General features: G+C 37.5%; 1 protein-coding gene across 1 annotated transcript in view; it reads left to right on the forward strand.

The window, feature by feature from the left end:
- The window catches only part of ghrhrb (growth hormone releasing hormone receptor b), a 45,727-nt gene that overhangs the window by 5,947 nt on the left and 14,100 nt on the right, over nt 1–25,680 (forward strand). The window contains exons 2-4 of the mRNA XM_038291606.1: nt 4,710–4,818; nt 16,630–16,737; nt 23,929–24,029. Coding sequence (XP_038147534.1) covers nt 4,710–4,818; nt 16,630–16,737; nt 23,929–24,029 — 318 coding nt within the window. The remainder of the gene's footprint in view (nt 1–4,709; nt 4,819–16,629; nt 16,738–23,928; nt 24,030–25,680) is intronic.

Raw genomic sequence — 25,680 nt, forward strand, 5'->3', positions numbered from 1 at the left:
CCGCTCTAATTCATCCCAAAGGTGTTCTATCGGGTTGAGGTCAGGACTCTGTGCAGGCCAGTCAAGTTCATCCACACCAGACTCTGTCATCCATGTCTTTATGGACCTTGCTTTGTGCACTGGTGCACAGTCATGTTGGAAGAGGAAGGGGCCAGCTCCAAACTGTTCCCACAAAGTTGGGAGCATGGAATTGTCCAAAATGTCTTGGTATGCTGAAGCATTCAGAGTTCCTTTCACTGGAACTAAGGGGCCAAGCCCAGCTCCTGAAAAACAACCTCACACCATAATCCCCCCTCCACCAAACTTTACACTTGGCACAATGCAGTCAGACAAGTACCGTTCTCCTGGCAACCGCCAAACCCAGACCCGTCCATCAGATTGCCAGATGGAGAAGCGCGATTCGTCACTCCAGAGAACGCGTCTCCACTGCTCTAGAGTCCAGTGGCGGCGTGCTTTACACCACCGCATCCGACGCTTTGCATTGCACTTGGTGATGTATGGCTTGGATGCAGCTGCTCGACCATGGAAACCCATTCCATGAAGCTCTCTGCGCACTGTTCTTGAGCTAATCTGAAGGCCACATGAAGTTTGGAGGTCTGTAGTGATTGACTCTGCAGAAAGTTGGCGACCTCTTCGCACTATGCGCGTCAGCATCCGCTGACCCCGCTCCGTCAGTTTACGTGGCCTACCTCTTCGTGGCTGAGTTGCTGTCGTTCCCAAACACTTCCATTTTCTTATAATACAGCTGACAGTTGACTGTGGAATATTTAGGAGCGAGGAAATTTCACGACTGGATTTGTTGCACAGGTGGCATCCTATCACAGTTCCACGCTGGAATTCACTGAGCTCCTGAGAGCGACCCATTCTTTCACAAATGTTTGTAAAAACAGTCTGCATGCCTAGGTGCTTGAATTTATACACCTGTGGCCATGGAAGTGATTGGAACACCTGATTCCAATAATTTGGATGGGTGAGCAAATACTTTTGGCAATATAGTGTATATATATATATATATATATATATATATATATATATATATATATATATATATATATATATATATATATATATATATATATATATATATATATATATATATATATATAATTTGTTTTGATAAGGACCTTCATTCTACTTTTATGTCTGAATGCTTTGGCTACTCCATGCATCCCTATTGCTCCATTCACAAAACCATATCCTTTTACCTCTCCTGTTTATTCTCCACACCAGCTTCTTGTAAATTAAATTCTTTACAGACCCATTATTGTTCTGCATTTGTACTTACTTACATACAAATTGAAGCATTCATAGAGGAGTGCAGAAACAATGCCCTGAACATCAGGTCGAAGGAAAACAGTCACCAAAATTAGACGTTATTTAACAGGCAGAATGGTCTAAGCAAGAATTACATTTGAGAGCAAAATTAAACAGAGCATTACAAGACATTTGCTCCATCTTTAAATGCCAACTAAAATTGTTCATGCCCTAGTCAGGATATCAGACACCAATCTATCCCCTGCATTGCTGTGAAACTCTGAATGCAAATGACGGCGGTTCATCGAGGAATGGCCGCAGGCTCTGGGAGCCCTGTGAAAATGACCTCATTAAGACAGTGATTGAATTTAAATGACACCACCGCTGCAAAAACGGACGCTGTTCAGGATGTAATGTAAAAATAACAAAAGTTCACTCTCAGAGGGCACTTTTCACTCTCTCGCACACAATGGGATTTCATTCTCCTGCATCTGATGATGTTATGAAAACATCTGTCAGTCTGCTGCTCATCATGTGAGCTGCTCCAGATTCACTGCATACTGATAATCTGTAAAATGACTCCTTGTGTGGCCTCAGGAGGAAAATCTTCTGCTACTATCATGTTGTATAAAGTAGGTCTGTTCCATAAACCTTTCATGATATTATTGGGCTATATGTAACCACAGATAGACTATGCTTCTAGCTTAGACCTTTAAGTAATCAGGGAGCTTTTCAGACCACCAAGGTAAATTAAATCGGGGAATTATTTAGCTTTTTTTTCTGCTTACTGATGTCACAAATGATTATGGTTAGTTGACCCAAAAGCAAAGGCAGGGAGGCAGATGTGAATTTCTTGTGGATTTAATGATTAGTAAACTGAGAACAGAGGCAGGTAATCCAAAAATCCAAATAGGAAAAACAAAGTCCAAAAACAAACAGGAATCCAGGAATCCAAAAGTGAAAAAAAGAGTCCAAACTAACTGGAAGCCAGGAGTCCAAAAATCAAAAAATTAAAACAAGAAAACAAGTCAAGACGATCCAGATATCATGGAGACATCAGGGGGATCGCTATCACAAGGAGGAAGTCTCAGAGAGATGAGTGGGAGGAAGTTTGACGAGGACTCAGCAAAGAAGAACAGAACAGAGAGAGTACCCATGGGAGAGTTAAACAAAGGGCTAATGAGCAGACTGTGAGCAGGTGTGCACAGAGCAGGAGAGGAAAAGAGCTAGGGAAAAAGGAGAACACAAGAGGGCAGCAGAGGGTAGAAAACTGAAAATAACCAGAAAACACAACAAAATAAGAATTAAACAACTAACCTCTTACACCCTAAGGGGGTATAAATAAATTTCTGCCTGACAAAAACACAAAAAGGAAATAACTTATAGCCTCAAAGCTATTAGATTTAAGAAGAAACTTTTGGTACGTCTGTAAAGGTAAGATGTCATAGAATGGTTTTCTGGTGTCAGCACCATTGTAGCTTTGACCCTGCCTGAAATATTAGGGACAAAATACAAAATATTTAGCATTTTTTGAACCTCGCCAAAATTTTCTTTGAAATAAACATTGCAAAACACTACCAAAATATTATTTATAGCACAAAAAAGTAGTACAGACTTTCAAATCTAAATGTTGTGTAAAAATATACCAAATTTGGACTCAATCAGATGAATCATATTTATTTTAGAATGGTATTAGTGAGAAATTTCTTAGGCGGAGAGGCCATTTTGGCACATTTATCCATAAATGTCACCAAACTGTGCCAAATATGTTTTTTACATCAATACTGGGGGTTTGGTAAAATTACGAGGTCACGTAGCAGCTGGACCCGCCGGTGGGTCCGTAGGGTTCAAGGGGCTAAGACTATTAAACAAGGAATAAAGCAAAACTGAACACTCAAAAGAAAACAGAACAGAACCAAGACTGAGACAGTAGACTGAGAAAAAAACAAAGAACACAACAAAATAGGACTTAAACCATAAAAAACTAGAAAATAAGGAGCAAAGCAAAACTGAACATCCAAAAGAAAAACATAACAGAACCAGAACTCTAACAACTGAATTTTGTCGGGAAGCAAAGAAGAGCAATGGAAATACACTATATTGCCAAAAGTATTTGCTCACCCATCCAAATTATTGGAATCAGGTGTTCCAATCACTTCCATGGCCACAGGTGTATAAATTCAAGCACCTAGGCATGCAGACTGTTTTTACAAACATTTGTGAAAGAATGGGTCGCTCTCAGGAGCTCAGTGAATTCCAGCGTGGAACTGTGATAGGATGCCACCTGTGCAACAAATCCAGTCGTGAAATTTCCTCGCTCCTAAATATTCCACAGTCAACTGTCAGCTGTATTATAAGAAAATGGAAGTGTTTGGGAACGACAGCAACTCAGCCACGAAGTGGTAGGCCACGTAAACTGACGGAGCGGGGTCAGCGGATGCTGACGCGCATAGTGCGAAGAGGTCGCCAACTTTCTGCAGAGTCAATCACTACAGACCTCCAAACTTCATGTGGCCTTCAGATTAGCTCAAGAACAGTGCGCAGAGAGCTTCATGGAATGGGTTTCCATGGTCGAGCAGCTGCATCCAAGCCATACATCACCAAGTGCAATGCAAAGCGTCGGATGCGGTGGTGTAAAGCACGCCGCCACTGGACTCTAGAGCAGTGGAGACGCGTTCTCTGGAGTGACGAATCGCGCTTCTCCATCTGGCAATCTGATGGACGGGTCTGGGTTTGGCGGTTGCCAGGAGAACGGTACTTGTCTGACTGCATTGTGCCAAGTGTAAAGTTTGGTGGAGGGGGGATTATGGTGTGGGGTTGTTTTTCAGGAGCTGGGGTTGGCCTCTTAGTTCCAGTGAAAGGAACTCTGAATGCTTCAGCATACCAAGACATTTTGGACAATTCCATGCTCCCAACTTTGTGGGAACAGTTTGGAGCTGGCCCCTTCCTCTTCCAACATGACTGTGCACCAGTGCACAAAGCAAGGTCCATAAAGACATGGATGACAGAGTCTGGTGTGGATGAACTTGACTGGCCTGCACAGAGTCCTGACCTCAACCCGATAGAACACCTTTGGGATGAATTAGAGCGGAGACTGAGAGCCAGGCCTTCTCGTCCAACATCAGTGTGCGACCTCACAAATGCGCTTCTGGAAGAATGGTCAAAAATTCCCATAAACACACTCCTAAACCTTGTGGACAGCCTTCCCAGAAGAGTTGAAGCTGTTCTAGCTGCAAAGGGTGGACCGACGTCATATTGAACCCTATGGATTAGGAACGGGATGTCACTTAAGCTCATATGTGAGTCAAGGCAGGTGAGCAAATACTTTTGGCAATATAGTGTATTTCATATTGATTCTAACATGTTAATCCACAGCATGCTAAAGAAATGTGTATTAATCACCTCTCTCCGAAGTGTTGTAAGTGTACAGTAACTGAATCGTTTCTGTCCTTTAGACAAAGGCCATCCACCCAGACTGCGCTGTGATAGTGCAGCATATGAAGGCTAAAGAAGACTGCTATCATATGCTCGAACAAGAGGAAAACAACAACTCTTCCAAAACAGGTTGGTGTATTTTTATTTGGCTTTTGGGAAGCAGAGCTTATTCAAAAATAATAGAGAACCTCTCATTTGTTTGTCACGTTGTAGATAAGTAACAACAAGGAAACCAAATGCAAAGTTCCCCTTTTGACTGATACACATTTAATGTAATTCAGTTCAACCAGTTGCTTTCTGTAGCTGGCTAAACCCAGACAACCTGTGGCTTTTTTGGGGGTATTTAAACAGCTGTTATATGAAAGTGTCAAAGGAAATTGGGGAACAAACAGCATCATTAAGAAAAACACCAACCATACTTTGGAGTGGGTCATGTTTTAAATACTGTATTTGGATGATTAGTAAACAAAGAAAGCTGCAATTATTCTTTGAAGCAAGATTTGATCTTACTTTGAAAAATAATATAACATCATATAATATTTCTAACATTTAGACATTTTTTTACATTCTTACAATACATAAATCCAAAATCTTTTGAATAAGAAAATATTGAGGATTTTATTTAGCATAACTTTAAATGCAATTCATAACAGATCCATATAAACCAACTGATATCTCAAAGAAAGCAACAGCTTGTCAGTTGAATGAAGTAATGAGCAGAAAGTAATTGGAACCACTACTACTTGGTAGTGGCCAGAACTATAACAATCACAGGGTGTTTTGTGAGTTTGAACAAGATGAAACAGGATATTGGTCAGATAATATAATGATGCCTGAAGTAAGGCTTGGAACTGTTAGGGAAAGGGAACCAAAATGGCAACACACGGATAATCCCCCAACCTGAGATTCCTCATGTGACCTGCATTGCTATTCACAAGCGAGCTGTTCAGTCATTTGGGACCGATTAATGGTAACGACCGCGTATAGCTGTGTGAATTTGGCTTCTTTTTGGCTTCCCCCAAAGTGATTTGGAAGTTCTCCACTGTGGGAATGCTTCAGCTTACAGCTATAACTCCCCCACCCCCCACCCCCCCAAAAAAATGTGCATTTGACCAGAATGTGTGTTTGAAGTTGAACAATGATAAATGAAAGAGTGTGATCAGCCTTTAAAAAAACAAAGAAAGTTTTAAAGAAACTTTCCACACCAGTAACTTTATACGGTGTTCTGTTTATCAGGTTATTGATTCACAGATAGATGTCTTCCTGTATACAGGGTTACAGCGTAAATATGTTTACTTGCTTTCTGCTGTCAAATTATCTTCCATCATCAGGTTTGATAGGGAAGAGAAATCATTAGACCTCTTGCTCATATCTTTTTATGATGTGCTGCTTGGGTAGGAGGTGAATTATCCAAAGCAATTCCACCTTCATATTTATAAAAATCTTCAACAGCTTTTCTATATTGGGTTGGTTGGTACTTCATTGTCCTTCTGAAAGGTTGTCTGAAAGCATGATTATTACACCTGAAATGTTCTGTTTTGGAGTGTTTCCAGTTCTGTGAAATGCTCATTCCAGTCAGTAAAGCTTGGTGCATACTAGATAAGGGTTGTCTGCTCAACAGTGGGACTTCCAGACTACACTGCAGTTGTTAATTGCATCATTTGCATTCAAGCTTAAAAAATATGTGACAATCAGGAACTAAAGTAGCAAGACAGAAGGTCTTCATGTTTGAAGAGATGAAGTAGATAAAGGTATAGTGGAGGATGTTCATTTTCCAGGTGAATCATGTATATAAGTGGTCCTCCCTTTTAATTGTCAATCATTCTGGTGAAATGTTTACGTAAGGCCGTCCTTTGTGCTCGTCTCCATTTTCATTTACCAGTGGTGAGTCTGACATATTGGAAAAATTGCAAATCTTGTTTTGTATGAGCAATGCAAACACCTTAAACAGAGCGTGCATGAGTAGAAATGGGCTCGTGCATGCTCTCACATTTGTTTAATATACGTTCCCTCTTAGGAGCAGGGTTATGCAAGTGCATTTTTTTTAAGTGGAGAGGGCAGGTCTTTTCTAAAATACCTTTAACTATTTTGGAAACAGATTTTTGTCTATTTGTGGAAATTAAATGTGTCTGATTTATCAAAGAACTATTTTATCTTAAACACATTTAAATGTAAACACAATTATAATCCACTCAAATTCTGAAGTTTATGTGAATCTCTTAATGAGATTGATGAATGAAAATGAAAATGTTTTACTGAAAAATATTGTCAAATCTGCAATTTAATATCACCATCATCTATCTATCTATCTATCTATCTATCTATCTATCTATCTATCTATCTATCTATCTATCTATCTATCTATCTATCTATCTATCTATCTATCTATCTATCTATCTATCTATCTATCTATCTATCTATCTATCTATCTATCTATCTATCTATCTATCTATCTATCTATCTATCTATCTATCTATCTATCTATCTATCTATCTATCTATCTATCTATCTATCTATCTTAAACAAGACATAAAGTTGACCTCGATTGCAAGAACTTCTCAGTCAATCCACATCACCTAATAATGTTGTCACAGTTACTTCCTTCATTCATTGTATTTCAAATTAAGTTCATAAGGAAACAACGGCTTGCTCTAAGGGGTTTAGTAAGTCCACTTGAAGTGGTATTAAAACAAATAATTGAGAACAACGACTGAACCACACAGCGGTAGGGGTTATAAAATCAATGAATATGGTCATAAGAAAGTTCACGAAACATTCAGTGGTAATGCATGGAAAGGATTTCCATGGACCAGCAGCCTCATCCAAACCTTTCATTATCAGGTGCAGCCTAAAGAGTTAAAAGCATCGTTGTAAAATGTGCTTCCATGCATTACAGTGTAGTAGGGATGTGTTGTCTGGAGTGAAAAACCAGGCCACTCTGTTGAGCAATTCAAAGGACAAGTCTGGATTTGACAGATGCCATGATGACACTTGCCAGAAGGCGTTAAGCAAAGTGCAATATTTTGTGCTAAGGGGATTATAGTGGGGGGATATTTCTAAGAAGTTCAGCTTGTCTCCAGAGTTCTAGTGAAAGAAATCTACATTCTTCAGTAGATAAAGACATTTTGAGGAATTTCCTAGGCCAGCTTTTTTCGAAACAATCTGGATTTGGCCCCTTCATGTTCCAACTTCACTGGAAGGACAGGAAGAACTTAACTAGCTTGATTAGCATCCTTATGTCAATGGGGTTAAAAAAAAACAACAACATTTTAAATGAACTGGTGCAGAGACTGTAACCCAGGAGTTCTTGTCCAACATCAGTGTCTGACCTTAGGAAATTTCTAAAGACTTTCTCGAACCTCCTGGAAAACCTTCCCAGAAGAATTCAATCTGTAATCACTATAAATAACAGCAAATTACAAAATAAATGTCTCTCATGTCCTATATCTGTGTGTGAATTTACAAGAAATGTAATTTTGGAAATAAATTATATGGTCCCGAAGCTCCTTCCCTTGAGAAAAAAGACATTTTCCACTAATCCAGATAGACACTCTGTTTTCTTGTATTAAACCATTGCCTCAAACTCAGGGAAGTTGGCTTCAATCCCTGAACCCTACACTGTGTAGCAAACAATTTTAGTGGCTGTGAAGTTCATGGCTCTGAGCTTTACAGTCCAGACAACTCTGTCATAAGATTCTATCCATTAAACTCAGAAGAGACTGGTGAAATATGGCATTCCTGTTCAGCCAAAACCAAATAAGTAAACTCTTGAACTTGTGCGAGCAATGCATTCTCAGGAGAGCTTTTATTAAATAGCCTGTAACAGCAACCCTAACGTGATTTATTCCCTCAGCACTACCCTTCAAAACATACATCGGCTCGATAATCAGAATCAGGAAATTATTTTCTTGCAGTGCAACCATTTACAGAAGAGAAATACAAATAAGATATAATAACAAAATAAGGATCACATTATATACAATCGACAGTATTTACATTTTACAATGCCATTCAGTACCAAATTACAATTATTGCACATGACCGTGTTATTGAGAAGAAATAAAACAAATAAATAATAAGTAATGAGATGAAATGACTGACAGAGAGATGAATTACACAGTTTGATGGCCACAGGTAGGAATGACTTCCTGTGGTGCTCTGAGGTGCAGCTTGATGAAATGAGTCTCTGACTGAAGGTGGGTGACCAGCACATCATGAAGAGGATGTGCAGAAATTTGAACTTGGAAGACCCCATTAGGAACATGTGTTAAGATCTACTTCTCTAGCCTAAGACCTGACTCAAAGCCACATGAAAACGATTACAAAAATAATCATTTGGTCAATTCTTTCCTTTAAGGTACCCGTCGCTACAATGTATTTGCTGAAAGGACAGAAAAAAGAATTATTGTAGGTTTTTTAAACAATCCCCTGTAGAAATGCAATAAAAGAAGCAATAAAAGAAGCAGTATTAAAGTCCTGAAAGCAAGGCCTGCAGGCAAGGCAGGTTTATTTTTATAGCACAATTCAGTACATCGACAATTTAAAGTGCCTCACATGAATTAAAGAATTAAATAGAACAAAAATAAAAGCAGAAAAAGAGCAAATAAAGATAAAAAACATGTAAAAAAAATAAACCAATTGGATCACAACCTTAAAATAATAATACATCAGTTAATAGTTAATGGGAATAGTTCATAACATTAATAGAAACATAATAAAGTATTGATACTTTGATAAATCAGGAAAGCACTGTTCTTTTGTTTTTTTTGTTTTTTTAATCTTCGCCTCCATTATTTCACTCACCAGAGCCTCAGCTACCCATCTGAATGTTTGTGTGTTACTGTCAGCTTCCATGTGGCTGTTATTGTCTGCTGCTGTCCTTTTCACGGATCATTACATAGCTTGACCGCTCTGCTCTCTTCATCTTCTCAGGTTAGTTACTGCTGCCATTTATAAGATTAATGATTAGTAGAGTTAATTATTAGTAGAAAGGGTCCCTGCTTAGAACAGAAGAAGAATGAAATAATTTTCATATTCAGTTTTTATGTTTTTTCTCCATTTGGAGTTTTATGCCACAGAGGTGTCAAGAAATGCAGATGTAAGACATATTTTGGATAAAGCATTCAATTGCTGATAAAGTGTGTTTTTGCTTTGCAAGACATACGGTGCTTAGTCTGGGACTTTCTTGTGGATGAATTTTCCTATCTGTAATAATTACACTTATTTAGATTTGCAGATCTTGATTTCTGCCCCACTATTATAAATTCCCACTGTAGCATTTCAATCAGGTTAGGACCATGCCTTGACTCACAATGCATCATGATTTACTTACTAGTAGCTGTTTTCTTGTAGATTTGATGCCATTTTTTGTATATTTGTTTAATCACCAGGTTTGTGTCAGACTTCTGCTTCACAAAACCCTGAAATCCTTTCATAATAGAAGACTTAATTATCAATTTAGTGATTGTAAGTTCCCAGGTCCTGGAGTAGCAAAAAAAAAACCCTAAATGATTATCCTGATTTTATCAGGTGTTTTAGATGCTTTCAGGTGTTTTCATTGAAATCAAAATGCAGCAGTTTTATCAATAGTGTCCCTCTTGCAAAAAACTTAATGGATTTAATGGAATGATCACCTTCACTTCATTTGGTGATTACCAAAGAGGCCCTCACTACTTAACACAACCACTGCTTATGTTTCCTTTTAAGACAGGAAAACAGATGATGAGTAATTAATGTGGTCTTTATTAGTAGCACCTAGATACAACTTTCTCTCTTACATCAAGGTCGGACAGAACTGACAGTCATTTTAGTTTCCATATGAAATTCTTTTTTTATATTTACAACACACATCATCTCACAACACACTAGATAACTAGCTCAAATAGATCATACAGACAGATCAAATTGCACAAACTGTAATTATGAAAGTACATTGTTCAATGGAAACATTGTAATTATTAATAACACATTTTTGATAAAATGTTTTTATGGTTGGATTAGGTGTTTTTTTTTCGGTCGAATAGCTATTCTTAGATTTTGCAAACCTGCAATTGAAACATTTTTCTTTTCCCATAACGAGTAAAGTTATATGCAACCGACCTTACTGCCTTGTAAAAAGACAAAGAAAAAGACCAGAAGTAGTTGGAGGATGATGACACTGTATATTTGGAGACTGAGCATGTTTTACATTTACTTTAGGATGATGAGCTTGATGAATAGTAAAGCCATGGCTGAAATATTGATATATCTTATGTCTTTACATCCACTGCTGCCATGTTGTTTTTAGTGTTATCATAGTGAACAACTGTATTGTGCAATTTTTTCTATTCACAGTTTTAATTGTATATAATAATTCATAGAAATATCAAAATTGCTTATCTTTGCATTTAAAAATTTAGCAGAAAATTAAATATTTTTGTTTGCTTTGTAATGCAAACTGTGCTATTGTTTTATCTTGTGAAAAATTTTATTGTTTTGATTTGTTAAGGAAAATAAGATTTCGAACATTCTAAAAAAACTGAACATTTTTATTAAATAAAAAATTTACGTCACTCAAGATCTGACAGATAGATTACAGAAGTGATAAATTAGATCTCTACTGAGGCTTTTTTCTTTAATACATCCCACCTATCTGTTGAGCCACTGTTTGTTTCACATAAGGGAAAGAGATTTGACTGTTTATCAATCCTAGTAAGGCTTCACTATTGTAATATTTGTAACACTGTTAGAGCTGATAGTGTACCTGTGTTTTATTTAACCAAGAATAGACTGGGAAAGGAAGCGTTAAGTCAGACAAGGGATAAACTAGTAAGACCTTGAGGAGAAAATGAGGGCCTTCCATTTAGGCTGACATTTGATCGATATAATACTTGTTCCTCCTTCATTTCTATCCCAGAGAATAACATATCTTTCTTCATAAGGTGTGGCAAATGTTTTTTTTTTCTTCTCTTTTTTTTTATCGGATACGGAAATGTCAGACAGGTGAATCCTTGAATGACACAGTAAAGCGGGTGAGACAAAGAAATTGCTTTAATACTGAGCAGCTAGGTTTGACCTTTCACAGCCATCTGAAAGAAAAACAAAACTCCAAGTCACTTCAGATGTCCTCTGTTCCTTAAAAAGACAAGGACACATCTAGGTATAGCCTGATGGCACTTGCTATTGACACCAGGCAGATGGTGGATCATTTTATTTGGATTTGAACGTAATGTGTGTTTGTGACAAATGGACTAGTCTGAGTTCAGCAGCTGCTGATTAAGAGGAAGGTTTACACATTAAAGTCTTTGTTGTACATTGGTCGGAAATGGAGAACATATAAAAAACAACAGATATGTGTAGGGCTGGGTACCGAACATTAGTTCTTTTATGGTACCGACCGAAATGCTTCGGTTCTACAGAGTATCGAAACATGCCTCGTCTTTCAGTACCAAGTTTCGGTGATTGGCTGTAACACTTAACGTGATTGCGTCATCCAGGAAAAATACATAGGTGGTCACGCCTACAGCCAGGGTTCATGTGTATCTGTTGTGAACTGGTTGCGAGCGTCGTGGAACCACTTTAAAATGCCCCCCAGGTCAAAAGTGTATATACAATACATCGTTCACGGAAACAATTTAAGAGCAGAAAGTTGCTCTGTGTTTGACTGCAAGAAGAGCGGACCGCAGCCGGCGCAACCATCCACCTCTCAGCAGCCTATGGGCAGTGCAAAGCCAGAGCGGAGTGAGTAATGCTGCTTTCACACCGGACGCAGCAAGAGCAGCAAAATCGCATCTGCTGCTTCCTTTTTGCTGCTTGTACCAGCTTCTGACGCGAGGCTGAATCAGCTTTGCTGCTCTGGCTGTGCGGTCGAAAAGTGGCTCTGAAGCGCGTATGATGGAGCAACTCTATCCTTTATTTGCCTTGCAGCTATATTTGCTGTGATCAGTGGGAATAAAACTTAAAAAACTTAATCAGTGCAGTCATTTCATCCAGATTACCATCCTGCCTTCCAATATTATTTCTGTCGGAGCCGCTCAGACCCCCACATACCGGCGGTGCGCTGTCAGTAGGATTCCCATTCAACGGGCTTGTTTGTCTCCTGAGAAAGCAGACATGTTAATTTTTCTAAAGAAGAACTGCTAAGTAAAAAGGTCCTCACACTGTAACAGTGAATATTAGACACTGTCTTCTTTGCAACTGTTCTTCTTCACTGAAATTTTTTTTTATGTAAGAGTAAAAGTGTAAGATTTGTACCAAGATTTGTACTTTATTATGTTGTGTAATTTTCTTTTTCTTTGAATTGATATTATAAAACTGGTATCCAAAAAAGTATCGTTTAGGAACCGGTATCGAAGTGAAGGTATCGTAATCGGTACCGGCACCGAAAATTTTTTAACGATACCCAGCCCTAGATATGTGAATTAAAATGTTTTGGAGAGTGGAAAAACGGTTCAAGATGATGGTTGACAACGGAATCACACTGAGGTGAAGAAAATGGACTGCAGCAGCAGACGGCCACACCAGGCATTAAGACTGTCAGCTAAGATTCTGCAAACTAGATTATGATAGATTGGAACATGTTTTCTGGCTCAATGGGCTTTGATTTTCCAGTGTGGCATGCAGCTGGCAGGGTCTGAACTTGTAAAAGGGAAACTACTAATTTACTGTGCTTTTGTCATGTTGATAAGTAACTTGCAGAATCAGAATGTTAATGTTTTATTTTAAAAAGCAGCAAGAATCTGGAAGCAGAGAACTGCAGTAAGTCAGTTGAACTTTCTGGTTGGTCTGAGGGGAGAAAGACTGATTGGGAAGGAGTTGGTTGATGACAACTGATGCCTGATTGATTTGCTTGCTTGAGAGATAAAGGGGAGGAAGCGTGGATGGATCTGTAGGGGTTTGATTCAGCTGGCTTTGCAGTCTGTGCCCCAGAGGTGCAGCAGAATTTCAGTAAGATCTGAGCGTGTTGGTACCTGCTGGAGACATTGTGCTGGAGAGCGGACAGGCAGGTGATGGAGATTGAAGAAAAACGGCAAAACCCCAGAAACCCTAACAGCTTTTGAATGGTTTAAGCTACTGAATATGGTGCGCCTTCCCATTATTTGCTTTCACAAGGCTTTCAAAAAATGTTTGTGAGCTAATTCTGTTCCAGCTGCCTGTTTTGCAGTGCTTATTTTGTTCACCAAAGTAAAAAAAAGCATATTTCAGTAATATTCTTAAAAACTCATTTAGAATTATGACTATGATGTTTTGTCAATTAAAAAAAAAACAAGTTTAATGCTCTTTAACGATCGATGCAAACAGTTGCACATGTCTAAAAGAGATGAGCAGACATGTTGGAACAATTCTCCCAACTTGCTGCTTTAGGGGTGGAATGTAACAGAACATTTAAAAAATATTTACAGTCAATATTTTCTCTATTTCCTTTTTGTCAGTGATATCTGCTTAAACCAACATAATGCCACCAGGAATAAGCAAGGCAAGGCTCCCACCCTCACCCATCATGCATGGTATCTGACCCTGTCATTCCTCTTTACAACTGCTACTCCCACAAAGCAGCAACCTCCAGTAGCTCTTTCAGGCTGAGGCCAGCTCGGGAGTCAAAGCTTAACCAAACCATCGCCAGGCGGCCACATGAGTAAGAATTGATATCTGAGACATAAGCATTCTGAGAGTCCTTCTTTACAATTTGGGAGAGTCCCACAGGAGGGAAATCCTTACAGCAATCTAAGGACTTCCTGCAGCAGTTTTAGCCAATATCAGGCTTGTATCAAGACCGAGAAGCTGCAAAAGCTGATGTTTTGGGTAATTTTATAAAGTTACTGAAATAAAAAAAATAATTATTGGACCTAAAAGCTTGTAAAAGTTCATTCATGCTGAGGTCAGCCCATAATAGACAAATTAGGAAAGAATCCATTTCCAATAGGATCCTTCATGCAAGATTTTCATGTATGTTTAAACAGTCATTTCCATTCAGAAAACTGCGTTATGTTCAGATCACTGATTGTCAGCATTGTGCCTCCTGCAGTAAAATTGAATGCCACTTTGCTCAGGTATATTCAAGGCTAAAAAAAACTAGTATGACTATATTATGAGATGCACGAGACCATTCACTCATTGTTAAATCCCACTGCAGTGTTTTTTCCTGTTTATCATCAGCCCCCTACACTGTTATACAGCATTCTACAGTCCTAGCTACTGTATTCATTTAAAAATGATGTCTCAGTTTGACAACATTGCAATACTTAACCATATAAAATGACTACATCGTAAGGTAGTGTAGCACATTCAGTAATAAATTAAGATGTCATCTGCAGCAATGATGGAGAAAAAAACTAATAAATGAAAAAAAATGTGTTCAAAGCCTCATTTATCCTGTGAGATGTCTTCCTCCTCACATCTCTGGCAGGCGAACCTGCCTCTGCAGCCAAACTCTGTGTTTCATTATGAATGAGTGCAGCTGCATCTCTCCGTGCGGCCGTTTTTAATTGACGCAGGACCAAGGAGCTTTGAAGTATGAGACGATGAGATGTCGGATTGAGTCCGGCGCCTCATTAACACCATCTCTTATCACAAACACACTCTCGACCCGAACTCCAGAGTCCGCAGGGAGAAGCTCCGTTGGCCATGTGATACGGGAAGTAGCGGAAAGAGAGCGTAGGCTGAGAGGAGGGCTAACAACGTCACAAAATCAAACAGCCTTTTCCAGACTGAGGGAAACCCCTTGAAAACTAACATCAGAGAACTAAGTTTCTCATCCAGGAAAATGATTTATTAGTTGGTACTGCAGGATTAAGATGCATTCAAAGTCAAAAAAGTATGTTGCTTACAGTATTTTAAATGGGTTGTTAGATTGACCAGGCAGACCTTTACTGGAGTACACCACATACAGTTACTTGCTAAAGTTTTCACCCTTGAACTTATTTATCATTTACCTTTTACAAGGCTTCAAAATATAAAATTGTATTTTTTGTAAAAAATTAAGAAACAAGTGGGGCATAATCATGAGGTGGAACGAAATTTTTGCATATTATAAACTTTTTTTTGTGTATTTTGTGCATTGGTTATAAATAAGCTAAATCCTTTGGTTTAAATCCAAAGGGTAGTTTGGTTGGTCTCCCAAAACCAGAATATTGAGGAATGTTCCGAAAAGGGTTAATCCCACCAAAAAGCAGAAATTTACCTAAGTAGCTGATTAAAAAAAAACCCCACATACATTTAGCTGATGTTTTGCTTTAAGAATAACAAATAAAATGTCTTTAAGAAGAGAAAATGAAACCATGTGCAAGTTTTCATTTGGGAAAATCCCTGTTAATTTGTTAATTATTTTTATAAAGAAAGTACTGTGGTACAACAGTTTTGTAACCCCTGCTTTTAGCCTAATGTCAACAGCTCTGATTTTGAATAAGACTGAAACCTTTATAAAGTAGGATTTATATAATTCTCTCCTATCCTTTAATGTATAAAACAACATGTACCACTCTATTATTCTGTTTTTTTATCCGAATACTCACATTTTTGAGCCACTTGTTGAGAGTAAAGATGAATCTTAGGGCACGTAAAAATCCCCTTTTCCTAATTGGGCTAGTAATAACATGCATAGCTGTGGCTTAGATCAAAATGTCCTCAACTTTTTGTCCTGTTTAATTTAATGAGAGGAACTTGAACTCTTAGATCAAACAAAAAAATGCAGAAAACACAAGTGAACAAACTGGAGCTGTCTATAATTCTAAGCTGTTTTTTAAAAATCTTTTTTATAATGTCCTTTTAATTAAATCTGTCCTTATTTATAAGCCAATGCTAACCCACATGTCTTCAGCGATTTATCTTGAGCATCATACTCTAGATTTATAGCTTGAAGCTCCTTTTCTCTGCAGCGATACAATATGAGTGGTATGTAGTAGTATGTCGATTCTGAACACATTGGTGGAGTTATTTGGTAAATGTGTTGCTTTGTTTTGACAGGTTGCCCAACCTCATGGGATCATATGTACTGCTGGCACCAGGCTCAGGTGGGAGAGGTGGTCAGGATCTTATGTGCTGACATCACTCAGCTGTTTGCTGACAACCAAGGTAAATCATTTCCTTAAAACTTCAGCTCTAACATAGAAACCTTAGCTAACATTCTACTATTGGTCAAAGTTTAGCTTTTTTAAATGCTGTAAAATAAGTTTTGATTATGTTTAATCAGTAGAGAGCAATGGCGTTGTGTTTTTTGTTTGTTTGCAATGGTGCTGTGTGTGTTGTATTATAAGGTTATTGTTTTTTTTTTGTCTTTTTTTTTTTGCTCCAAAACAAATTATTTAAGCAGAAAAAAGCAGCTTTTTTCTGCTTCAGTTCTGAGTCCTGCAGAAATGCAGCAGTTCAAAGTTCAAATGGATATTAATGCCAGAAGCTGTGCTGATCTTTTTATCCTCCTGTTTTTCTTTTTGTTTTGTTTTTTTGCCTTCATGATTATCTTAAGTCCATACTGTATTTTATCCTAAAGCCACAAAGATTTGTCATTGCTCAAGATAATATAATATCTATAAAAAAAGAAGAAAAAAAAAAGTAAAATGAGAATCCAGTTTAAAATTTACATTATGGTGAGTTCTTATCGTTCATTCACCAGAGCAAAAGCCCGGAACAGTGGAACATGTTGTTTTGAAGGTCCCCCAGGACTATGTTGTGTTTTTGTTGGGTGGTTTATGAAGACTACTCTGATGTTTTTTTATGCACTTCTGCCTTTCTGTTTGCACAGACTATTTAGATTATCCCTCCTGTCTCCCACTGACCCCTCTCTCAGCTATGGTTTGTTTAATCAAAACTATAAATGAAGTTGTGCAACATGAGGGAACCAAAGTATTTTAAATAAGGGGGAAACAAATATCAAAATATACGAGTGTCACAATTTGGTTATGGTTAGTTGACCCGAAAGCAGAGGCAGGGAAGCAGAGGTGAATTTCTTGTGGATTTAATAATGAGTTTACTGAAAAAACAGAGGCAGGTAATCCAAAGATCCAAAAACGAAAACAGAGCCAAAAATTAACAGGAAACCAGGAATCCAAAAATCCAAAAAGAAAACAAAGTCCAAACTAACATGAAACCAGGAGTCCAAAAATCAAAAACAGGAAAACTAGTCAAAACGTACCAGAACACATGGAGACATCATGGGAATCCCTATCATAAGGAGGAAGGCTCAGAGTGAAGGAGTTGGAGCAAGTTTGATGAGGACCGAGCAAAGAAGAGCAGAACAGAGAGGGTATATATAGAAGACTGAAACAAAGAGAGGGCTAATGAGCAGACTAGGAGCAGGTGTGCACAGAGCAGGAGAGGAAAAGAGCTAGGGAAAAAGGAGAACACAAGAGGGCAGCAGAGGGCAAAATAAAAAACCTAGAAAGCTGAAAATAACCAGAAAACACAACAAAAGAATTAAACCACTAAGATTATTAAACTAGGAGTAAAGCAAAACTGAACACTCAAAAGAAAACATAACAGAACCAAGACTAAGACATTAATTGAGAAAAAAACCAAAGAACACAATAAAATAAGAATTAAACCATAAAAAAAACTAGAAAACAAGAAGCAAAGCAAAACTAAACATCCAAAAGAAAAACATAACAAAACCAGATTTCTAACAATAAGGATTGATGAAAAAACATGTTGAGGATATTGCTACATTATCCTTTAACTGATAATCAACTGTGGGTCAAGTTTACAGTAAAAAACAGTTTTTGGTTTCAATGGAAATGAACAACTTTATACATTTATTTGCTCACCTGATGGACTGAAGTAGTGTGGACTCATGCGTAAACTGGAAATGAGGATGATTGTTGCCGCGGAGGAGAACGGCTATGTTTAAATAAGTTTCACTTCTTTATACCCCTTTTAGACATGAAGACTAAATGACACATACTATAAGGGCTTGACATTAGCACTGCTATACCGCCAAATGATGGTAAATTTCAGCTACAACACTAGCCACTTTGATGGGTTAGATTCTATTTACTTTTTTAATTGTGGTTTTCTCAAACGTCCTCTGAAATAATAAGCAAATCTAAATCTGACTACAAAACTGCATCTCCCATGAGCACCAATGAGTTTGCTCATTGATCTGTTAGTGATCGATGTCACTTTAGAAAGGTGGTCTCAGTGGGAACAACGGTGTAGCTGTTAAAGCAAATTCAAACCAGCAGTCCACAAAGTAATGAGTTACGCATCCACAAAGCTTCAACTAACCCCACTTAAATTAAAAAGTAAGACCTAAATATAATATTTATCTTTGAAACTGTTGCATCGCCTCATCCACTGTTTGCCTCTCCTGTTTTTGATTTGGATTTCATAAAATAAGATTGATTTATGCAGTTTGGTTCAGGTGAAATATTACTGAATGCTTAATTATTTTTATAGAATCATCTTTAGTTTTAAACCTATTTTGGGTGTTTTTAATCACTGTATTGCTAACATTGACATTTCTCTCTTATTTGGATGAAAGTATCACATACCACGTTCAGGACATAACAATAGTCATCTTTAATCATATAAAACATCATTTTCTAACAACAAAATAGTGACTAGTAAAAAATGCTGAGTGGCTAGTCACTTTGGAAATCCCTCGGCCTCAGTGGGCTGTGAGCAAAACGTTCATATCAAGTCTTGCATACAATGTAATGCAATTATCCATTATAATATCATGAATTATACATTAGAGTCCTGCACGGGTCGAGTTTTACCAACCCGCACCAGCCCGAACCTGTTAGGATGACTACCGAACCCGACCCGTCACCCGCGGATATCTTCAATTCAAATCCGAACCCGACCCGACCCGTTGATATTTAACCCGCAACCCGACCCGTTAACACATCAAGTAATAGGCTATAGTACGCTGCGCTGCAGAACAGCGCCATTAACACTGCAGCAGACGTGTATGCACTGACTGTGGCCTTTTTGGAGGGAAGCCCACACTGCCGGCAGGGCTTTAAGCTACAACAAGGGTGACCCCAGTGCCTGATTAATATAACATTTCTGATGTCCATAACAACACACATGCATAAAAAAAAAATCACCAACTACCCGCCCGCACTAAAGAAATATCCGCCCGACCCCCGACCCGTTTATTTTTATTTATGTATTTTTCACCCGCAAAAGAGCATTTTAGCGGGTGACCCGTCGGGGACCCACGGGTACCCGACTCGTTGCAGGACTCTATTATACATGTTTATGTGTGTTAAATTTCATTACATTAGATACTCTGAAATAAAGTTATTTATTCATTGTAAATCTACCTAGATACATGGTACCCAGCTGTGATTTTGGTTTAAAAACACAGCTGTCTGTTATATATTGGCACCACACTGAGTATACCGTGTTTATGCCTGAATAGTTTATAGACCAGGTTTAAGCATCTTAACAATTAACAATGACAACATTTCTGAATACAGTTAGAAACAAGAATAGTAATAGTGTAAAGATATGCCATAGTGAAAATAAAAAAAATAAATAAAACTTTCCTGAAACAGGAAAAACCTTTAAATAAAATTTTACAAGAATGCCACGCTAATTATATGTAACCGAATGTTAGTTGACTAAGAACCTTTCCCTTTCATCACTTTGGTGATTTTGCACATTTTAATTGTACTGAAACATAACATTTCTATCACGTCATATAACAGATAGCTATCAAAGAAGAAACAGTGGAATGATCAGAGTGTTTGCTAAAAATACACTGACATTTCCTGTAGGAAAAAAAAAACTAAACTGATTATGAGTAAATGTTAAGATAAGGCTATGCATAGAGGCATCAGGAGGTGAAGGTTGTGGTAAATGACCTCATAACTCAATGTTAGTCAGTTCCAGGACCTTGCTGGATTTCCTCCTCCACAGGTTGGTCCAGCCTTTCCAATGGGACCCTGCAGAAAAAAAAAATAATGAAATGAAAAATCAAAGAGTGTAGTAAAGAACCAAGAGCATGAGTAGGGAGCTGACACTGCTTGTTAAAAGCCACGGTATCAGTTTTAGCATTGTCCCAGGAGCCGCAACCTTCAAACCTCAAATCGCATCCAAGCATTTCTTGCGGCTGCAGGGTCTACTTGCTGCACTGTACTGCAGTTGGATATCGGTAAATCCACCCACGACTCAAACCCCCACACTTTACTGTGCTGAGAAGCTGGACAGCATTTTCACTTCATGAAACCTGACATTTTACTGCAAACTTTGTCTTCTGTAGAGAGTAGGATTTGATTCTGAGTACCTGAAAACCTTTCCATGTACTGTAACATGAAACTTCAAGAAGTTTTAATCTCATCTCTATCTGTGTAACTCCAAGCCATGGTGGGAAAACAGAACTGTACAGGAATTCAACTCATTTGAAATTACCACTTAGATTTCTACAGTAGCTATCCCAGCTACATTCAGACTTCAAGATTTTTGTTTTTATGTGCATATATTTTTGTTTATCCTTGATAATTCATGTTTTGAAATATTTTTTAGAAAAAATGTTTTGTTCAACAATACAGAGGCAAGAAACAAGCACATCGTTTATGGACTAAATCTGTGATTACCTTTAGCTTCTACACACATTTAATGTTCTTTCATGTGAAGAACAGTGTAAAGAAGCTAATGGAAAACAGCTGATAAAAGACACCAAGTATATTAATGCATTTTTAAAAATTATTATTATTGTCACCAATGTCACTAACGTTGGAGTTTTGATAGATTTGAATGGTTTTCTACTGTTAGGTCTTATTTGGTTTATGTTTGTGCTTTAGTTTGACCTACGTTCTTTATCTCTCTGTACCTGAGAGTCTTTTTTATACTGTATATAAACATCAGTGCTTTATGATTTACATTGTTTGCTTATCATGATCTTCTGATTTATAAGGTTTTCTTATTCCCTAATTGTCAGAGTTTGTCACCAATTGCCACCCACAGACTTTGTTCACCAGTAATTACATCTATATTTCTTAATAAGCTGTCAAACCAGCATTTTATTACAGTTTGTAATAATTTTTTTTTACAATTTTTTTAATTAATTTCATGGTTATTAGTTTTCCTCCTACACTTTTTTTACTAACCTTTTGATTTGACATTTGATCCATTATAATCACACCTAAAATTTTTGCTCGCTCTCTCAACTGCTGCTTGTTAATAAAATGTAGTAACTGTGCACTATTTGCTGTCTCGCCTGGACCTAGTCTAGAAACTGCAACATGTTTTAACAGTTTACTAAAGCACACATCCACGGTGAACCAGGGGTTTAAATACATAAATTCACAGCATATGTGAAAATTCCTGCAAAACACAAAAACGAGACTAAAACACTTGCAAAGGGAAACTTCCGCAAAGGAAAATGCTGTAATCAGAGAAAATAGAGGGATGCAAAGTGAAAAGATGCAGCAAACACAAAAATGTTGCTAACACACAAATGAAACACATGTAAAGAAAACTTTCTGCAAGTGGCAAAAACAACTGCAAGTTAAGACAAGCTGAGAAGAACCTCTGCACAGCAGAAGTGCTCCAGACCAATGGGGGAGACGTTAATATAAGCTGGTTTTGTGCTTGCAGGCCGTTTCATTTTGCCATCTTTTTTTAATGCAGCAATTTCCTTGGGCATGTTTTTAGTGTTAAGTCTATTTCTTTGGGTTTGTCCAGGGTTTCAGCTGGTCATTAAAAATCATTAAATGTCATTAAATTATTATTTTTTAATTTAAGGCCTTAATTGGCATTAAAATTCATTAAATGTTATTATTGTGGCATTTAAAATGCTTTCTTTAAAAAAATTTGTATCAATTTCGTCAGATAAATTATAGCCGTACGTTCAGAAAAGAACCTCGAGGAAGAGAAAAAAGGGGAATTCGGGACGTTTCAGATAATTCAAGTTTTTTGTTCTCCCTAAACTGGGCGACTTATACTGTATGCCCAAACATCTTACCAAATACTTTCAGTATTTTAATACAATAAGTTTATTACGCTGTTATTTGCGTTAGTTGCTGTTGTAACATAATTCTCAGTTCAGATGAATGGCTGATGATTATCCAGGGTCTCACTAACCCAGTGATGTAAAACTGATCGTTTAGTCTGAAAATTGCACCTTTCTTCATTAATCGTGGTAATCAATATCATTACGGACAAATAAAGACAAATAAGATTTATCAAAGGTTTCATTTAAATAACTTAAATAAAAACAGTGTATCTACATTTACAATTATTATTATTATTATTAATTGCAGAGGTAGTATGCTTAATACATTTGACCACATATTTGTTTTTCTTTGGCAAAGGCTGCCCTCATTCACAGTAGTCAGACAGGAAATGAGTAAAAAAAAGATGGAGGTGAGACATGCAGCCAAGGTCTCCAGGTCGGCTGAGTCTAGGACCAATGGCCTCTGAAAATGGCGCACCTGCTCTGCTGCTACGACACACAGCCCCCACCTCCACAGCCTATTATTACATGATAACACACACAAATCTCACCCTGTACAGCTTGTTCTTATGGGTTCCTGACTACCTCCTGAGGTGGATCTGTAGCTGAATAACAGTGAATTGGCTTTAACCTTTCATTTCATGTTGGGGGTTTTTAGCAATCATCGAGTAAAGACCCCTTTCAGGAGTTTTTGACATTGATTTCATTACAGTACTTCCTTTTTTTTTTTCAAAGCTTTATATTCATACCCTCAGTTCAGAATCTCCAATTTCAGAGCAACAATTGTGAATGCAGAATGCTGCTGCACAGCTTTTACCTGGATTTCTTAGATTTGACTATGATCTCCAATCCAATATTCCAAAGGCTTATTTACTTCCTGTTTAAAAATCTCTTAAAAAAAGGACACTTTAAATCCAGGGTGAGTTGTCTGAGTATTAGATTTTTTTGTGTGTCTATGTTAATTTATCTTTGGATTCTTTAAATTGTTATTTGTAATATTTATATATTTTTTACGGATTTTTTCTTTTATCAGAACTTAAGTAATAAAAATGAACTTTACAAAAACAATTTGGTTGACTTGAAAAAATTGCTTTTTTTTTTTAAGTAACCATATCTACATATATATCTACATATATATTGTAGATGTAAATACATTTACATATATTTTTATATAAAAGTATTTCCATTTTATAGATATATATAACAGTAGTCTGGAACGTCTCTTTATAGAGTACCCGGATGAGCATTGACGTTCGTCTTAGTCTATTTGCAAACCTGCCAGTTGATGTTTTAAAGGTTGCTTTTTTCCCCAAAGCATTTTCACTCCCTTCAGTCCAAGTCATTAAATGCTCTGCCTCTCTTAGGTTTTGTTTCTAGAAACTGCACTGAGGAGGGTTGGTCTGAGCTCAATCCGCACTACGAAGATGCCTGTGAGTTTAAAGATGATGAAACGGCAGAACCAGAGGTAGGTCAATCTTATCATGTTGGCAGCATTGTTATACTTAGGAAAAATCCTTCGGTTTTCTTTTCATTTAATTTGGTGGGTCACTGTTCTCTATATAACTTTTTTTATTCTATCGCTTTTTGTTTCCCTTTAAGTTCTGACCATTTTTATTTTGAAATTATCTGACACCTTTTAGAGAAACTGTTGTGTAGCTGTGGAGTGCTGACTTATTATTCACTGCACTTCTACAATTACAACCTGCTGTTTCCGATTAAATTACTGGTTATAAAGGTCCGGGTCTTATTATGGTCATAATTAGAACAAGTAGATGACATATGTCAAAAACATGACCTTTTTTTTGCAGCAATCCGAGCCTTTATAGAAAAAAATAAGCGCTTCTATTTTACATTATAATTAAGCCCCCGCTGTCAACTCAACATTTGTCAAAACTGAACTTAGAAAAAAATAAATATGATTCATGGAATATGGACTGTGCAAGATGATTCTGGTGAGGTTGTAAGTTTTAAAAGTTCCCTCAAACTATGAGACAAAATATATATTCTTTCAAAACTTAGCTAAATAATAAAACCTATCTTTAAAAAAAAATTAGGTACACCAAGTGATCCTTGCTGTGGCAACTTTTAATTTACCTTCGGTATTTGGTGTTCCGAAATAGAACTACTATGTCAGAATGCACATCTTATTCTGCTATTATTTGCAATTTTTGTTTTGCCATTTGTTCCTAAACTGAAGTTGTGAGGTCACTTATCTAATGTCTAAAGTCTGGTACAGTTATTCTACTTCAACACACCAAACCCCAGAGGTGAATAGTAACTAGTAACATTTCCTCAGTTACAATCAATTACAGTAAGTAACTCTTTTTTAAGTACTTTTAGGAGCAGTGTAGTGTAATATATTTTACCAATCATCACTACTCTGCCTTGAATAAAAATTGGATCAAGTATTCTTTCTTCAACGAAAGCTTTAATGTTTGGTAACATCTACTGTATTGGTTGAGGCCATTGGAGCAAGGGCATAGCTAGAATGGGGGTCAACCGTTCTTCGTTAAATGAGAGGGCAACAATGGCAATAGTCTCAGATCATATGTTGTAGCCGGCTGCACGGTGTTACAGAAATTATAACAGAGTAACAGAAACAAATGGATGCAAATTAGTAGCCTGAGCATGCGTAATGAAGCAGCGTAGCAAGCCCCGTTTACCGAAAGCGTTGCTGCACTTGGAAAAAACTGACAACTTAAGACTTGATAAGACTCAGTTGGAGTTAATGACATAGAAGCGACTTTGCCTCCAATAATAATTTAACTTTTATTGACCTCACATAGGAGAAATGTACCTCTGTATTTAACCAATCCCCTTGGGGAGCAGTGGGCTGCCATTGTGCAGCTCCTGGGGAGCAGTGTGGGGTTAAGTGTCTCGCTCAGAGACCCAGACTGGCATTCTGTAGGAGTGGGACTCGAACTCAGAACCTCAGCATTCCAAGCTCTATGCCCCAACCACTAGGCCGCCACTCTCCTGGGTGTTGTGGCCTAGTGGTCCAAGTGATTCCACTCTGCCATTTTATATATTTTCACAATAACATATAAAAAAATAAACTATTCTTGACTATTCATCAAATAAGTTTCAGCTTTCTGAAAATAAAGAAAAGTTGCATA

This window comes from Cyprinodon tularosa, unplaced genomic scaffold, assembly GCF_016077235.1.
Source record: "Cyprinodon tularosa strain WSP-4 unplaced genomic scaffold, ASM1607723v1 ctg30, whole genome shotgun sequence".
In the NCBI taxonomy this organism is placed as follows: domain Eukaryota; kingdom Metazoa; phylum Chordata; class Actinopteri; order Cyprinodontiformes; family Cyprinodontidae; genus Cyprinodon; species Cyprinodon tularosa.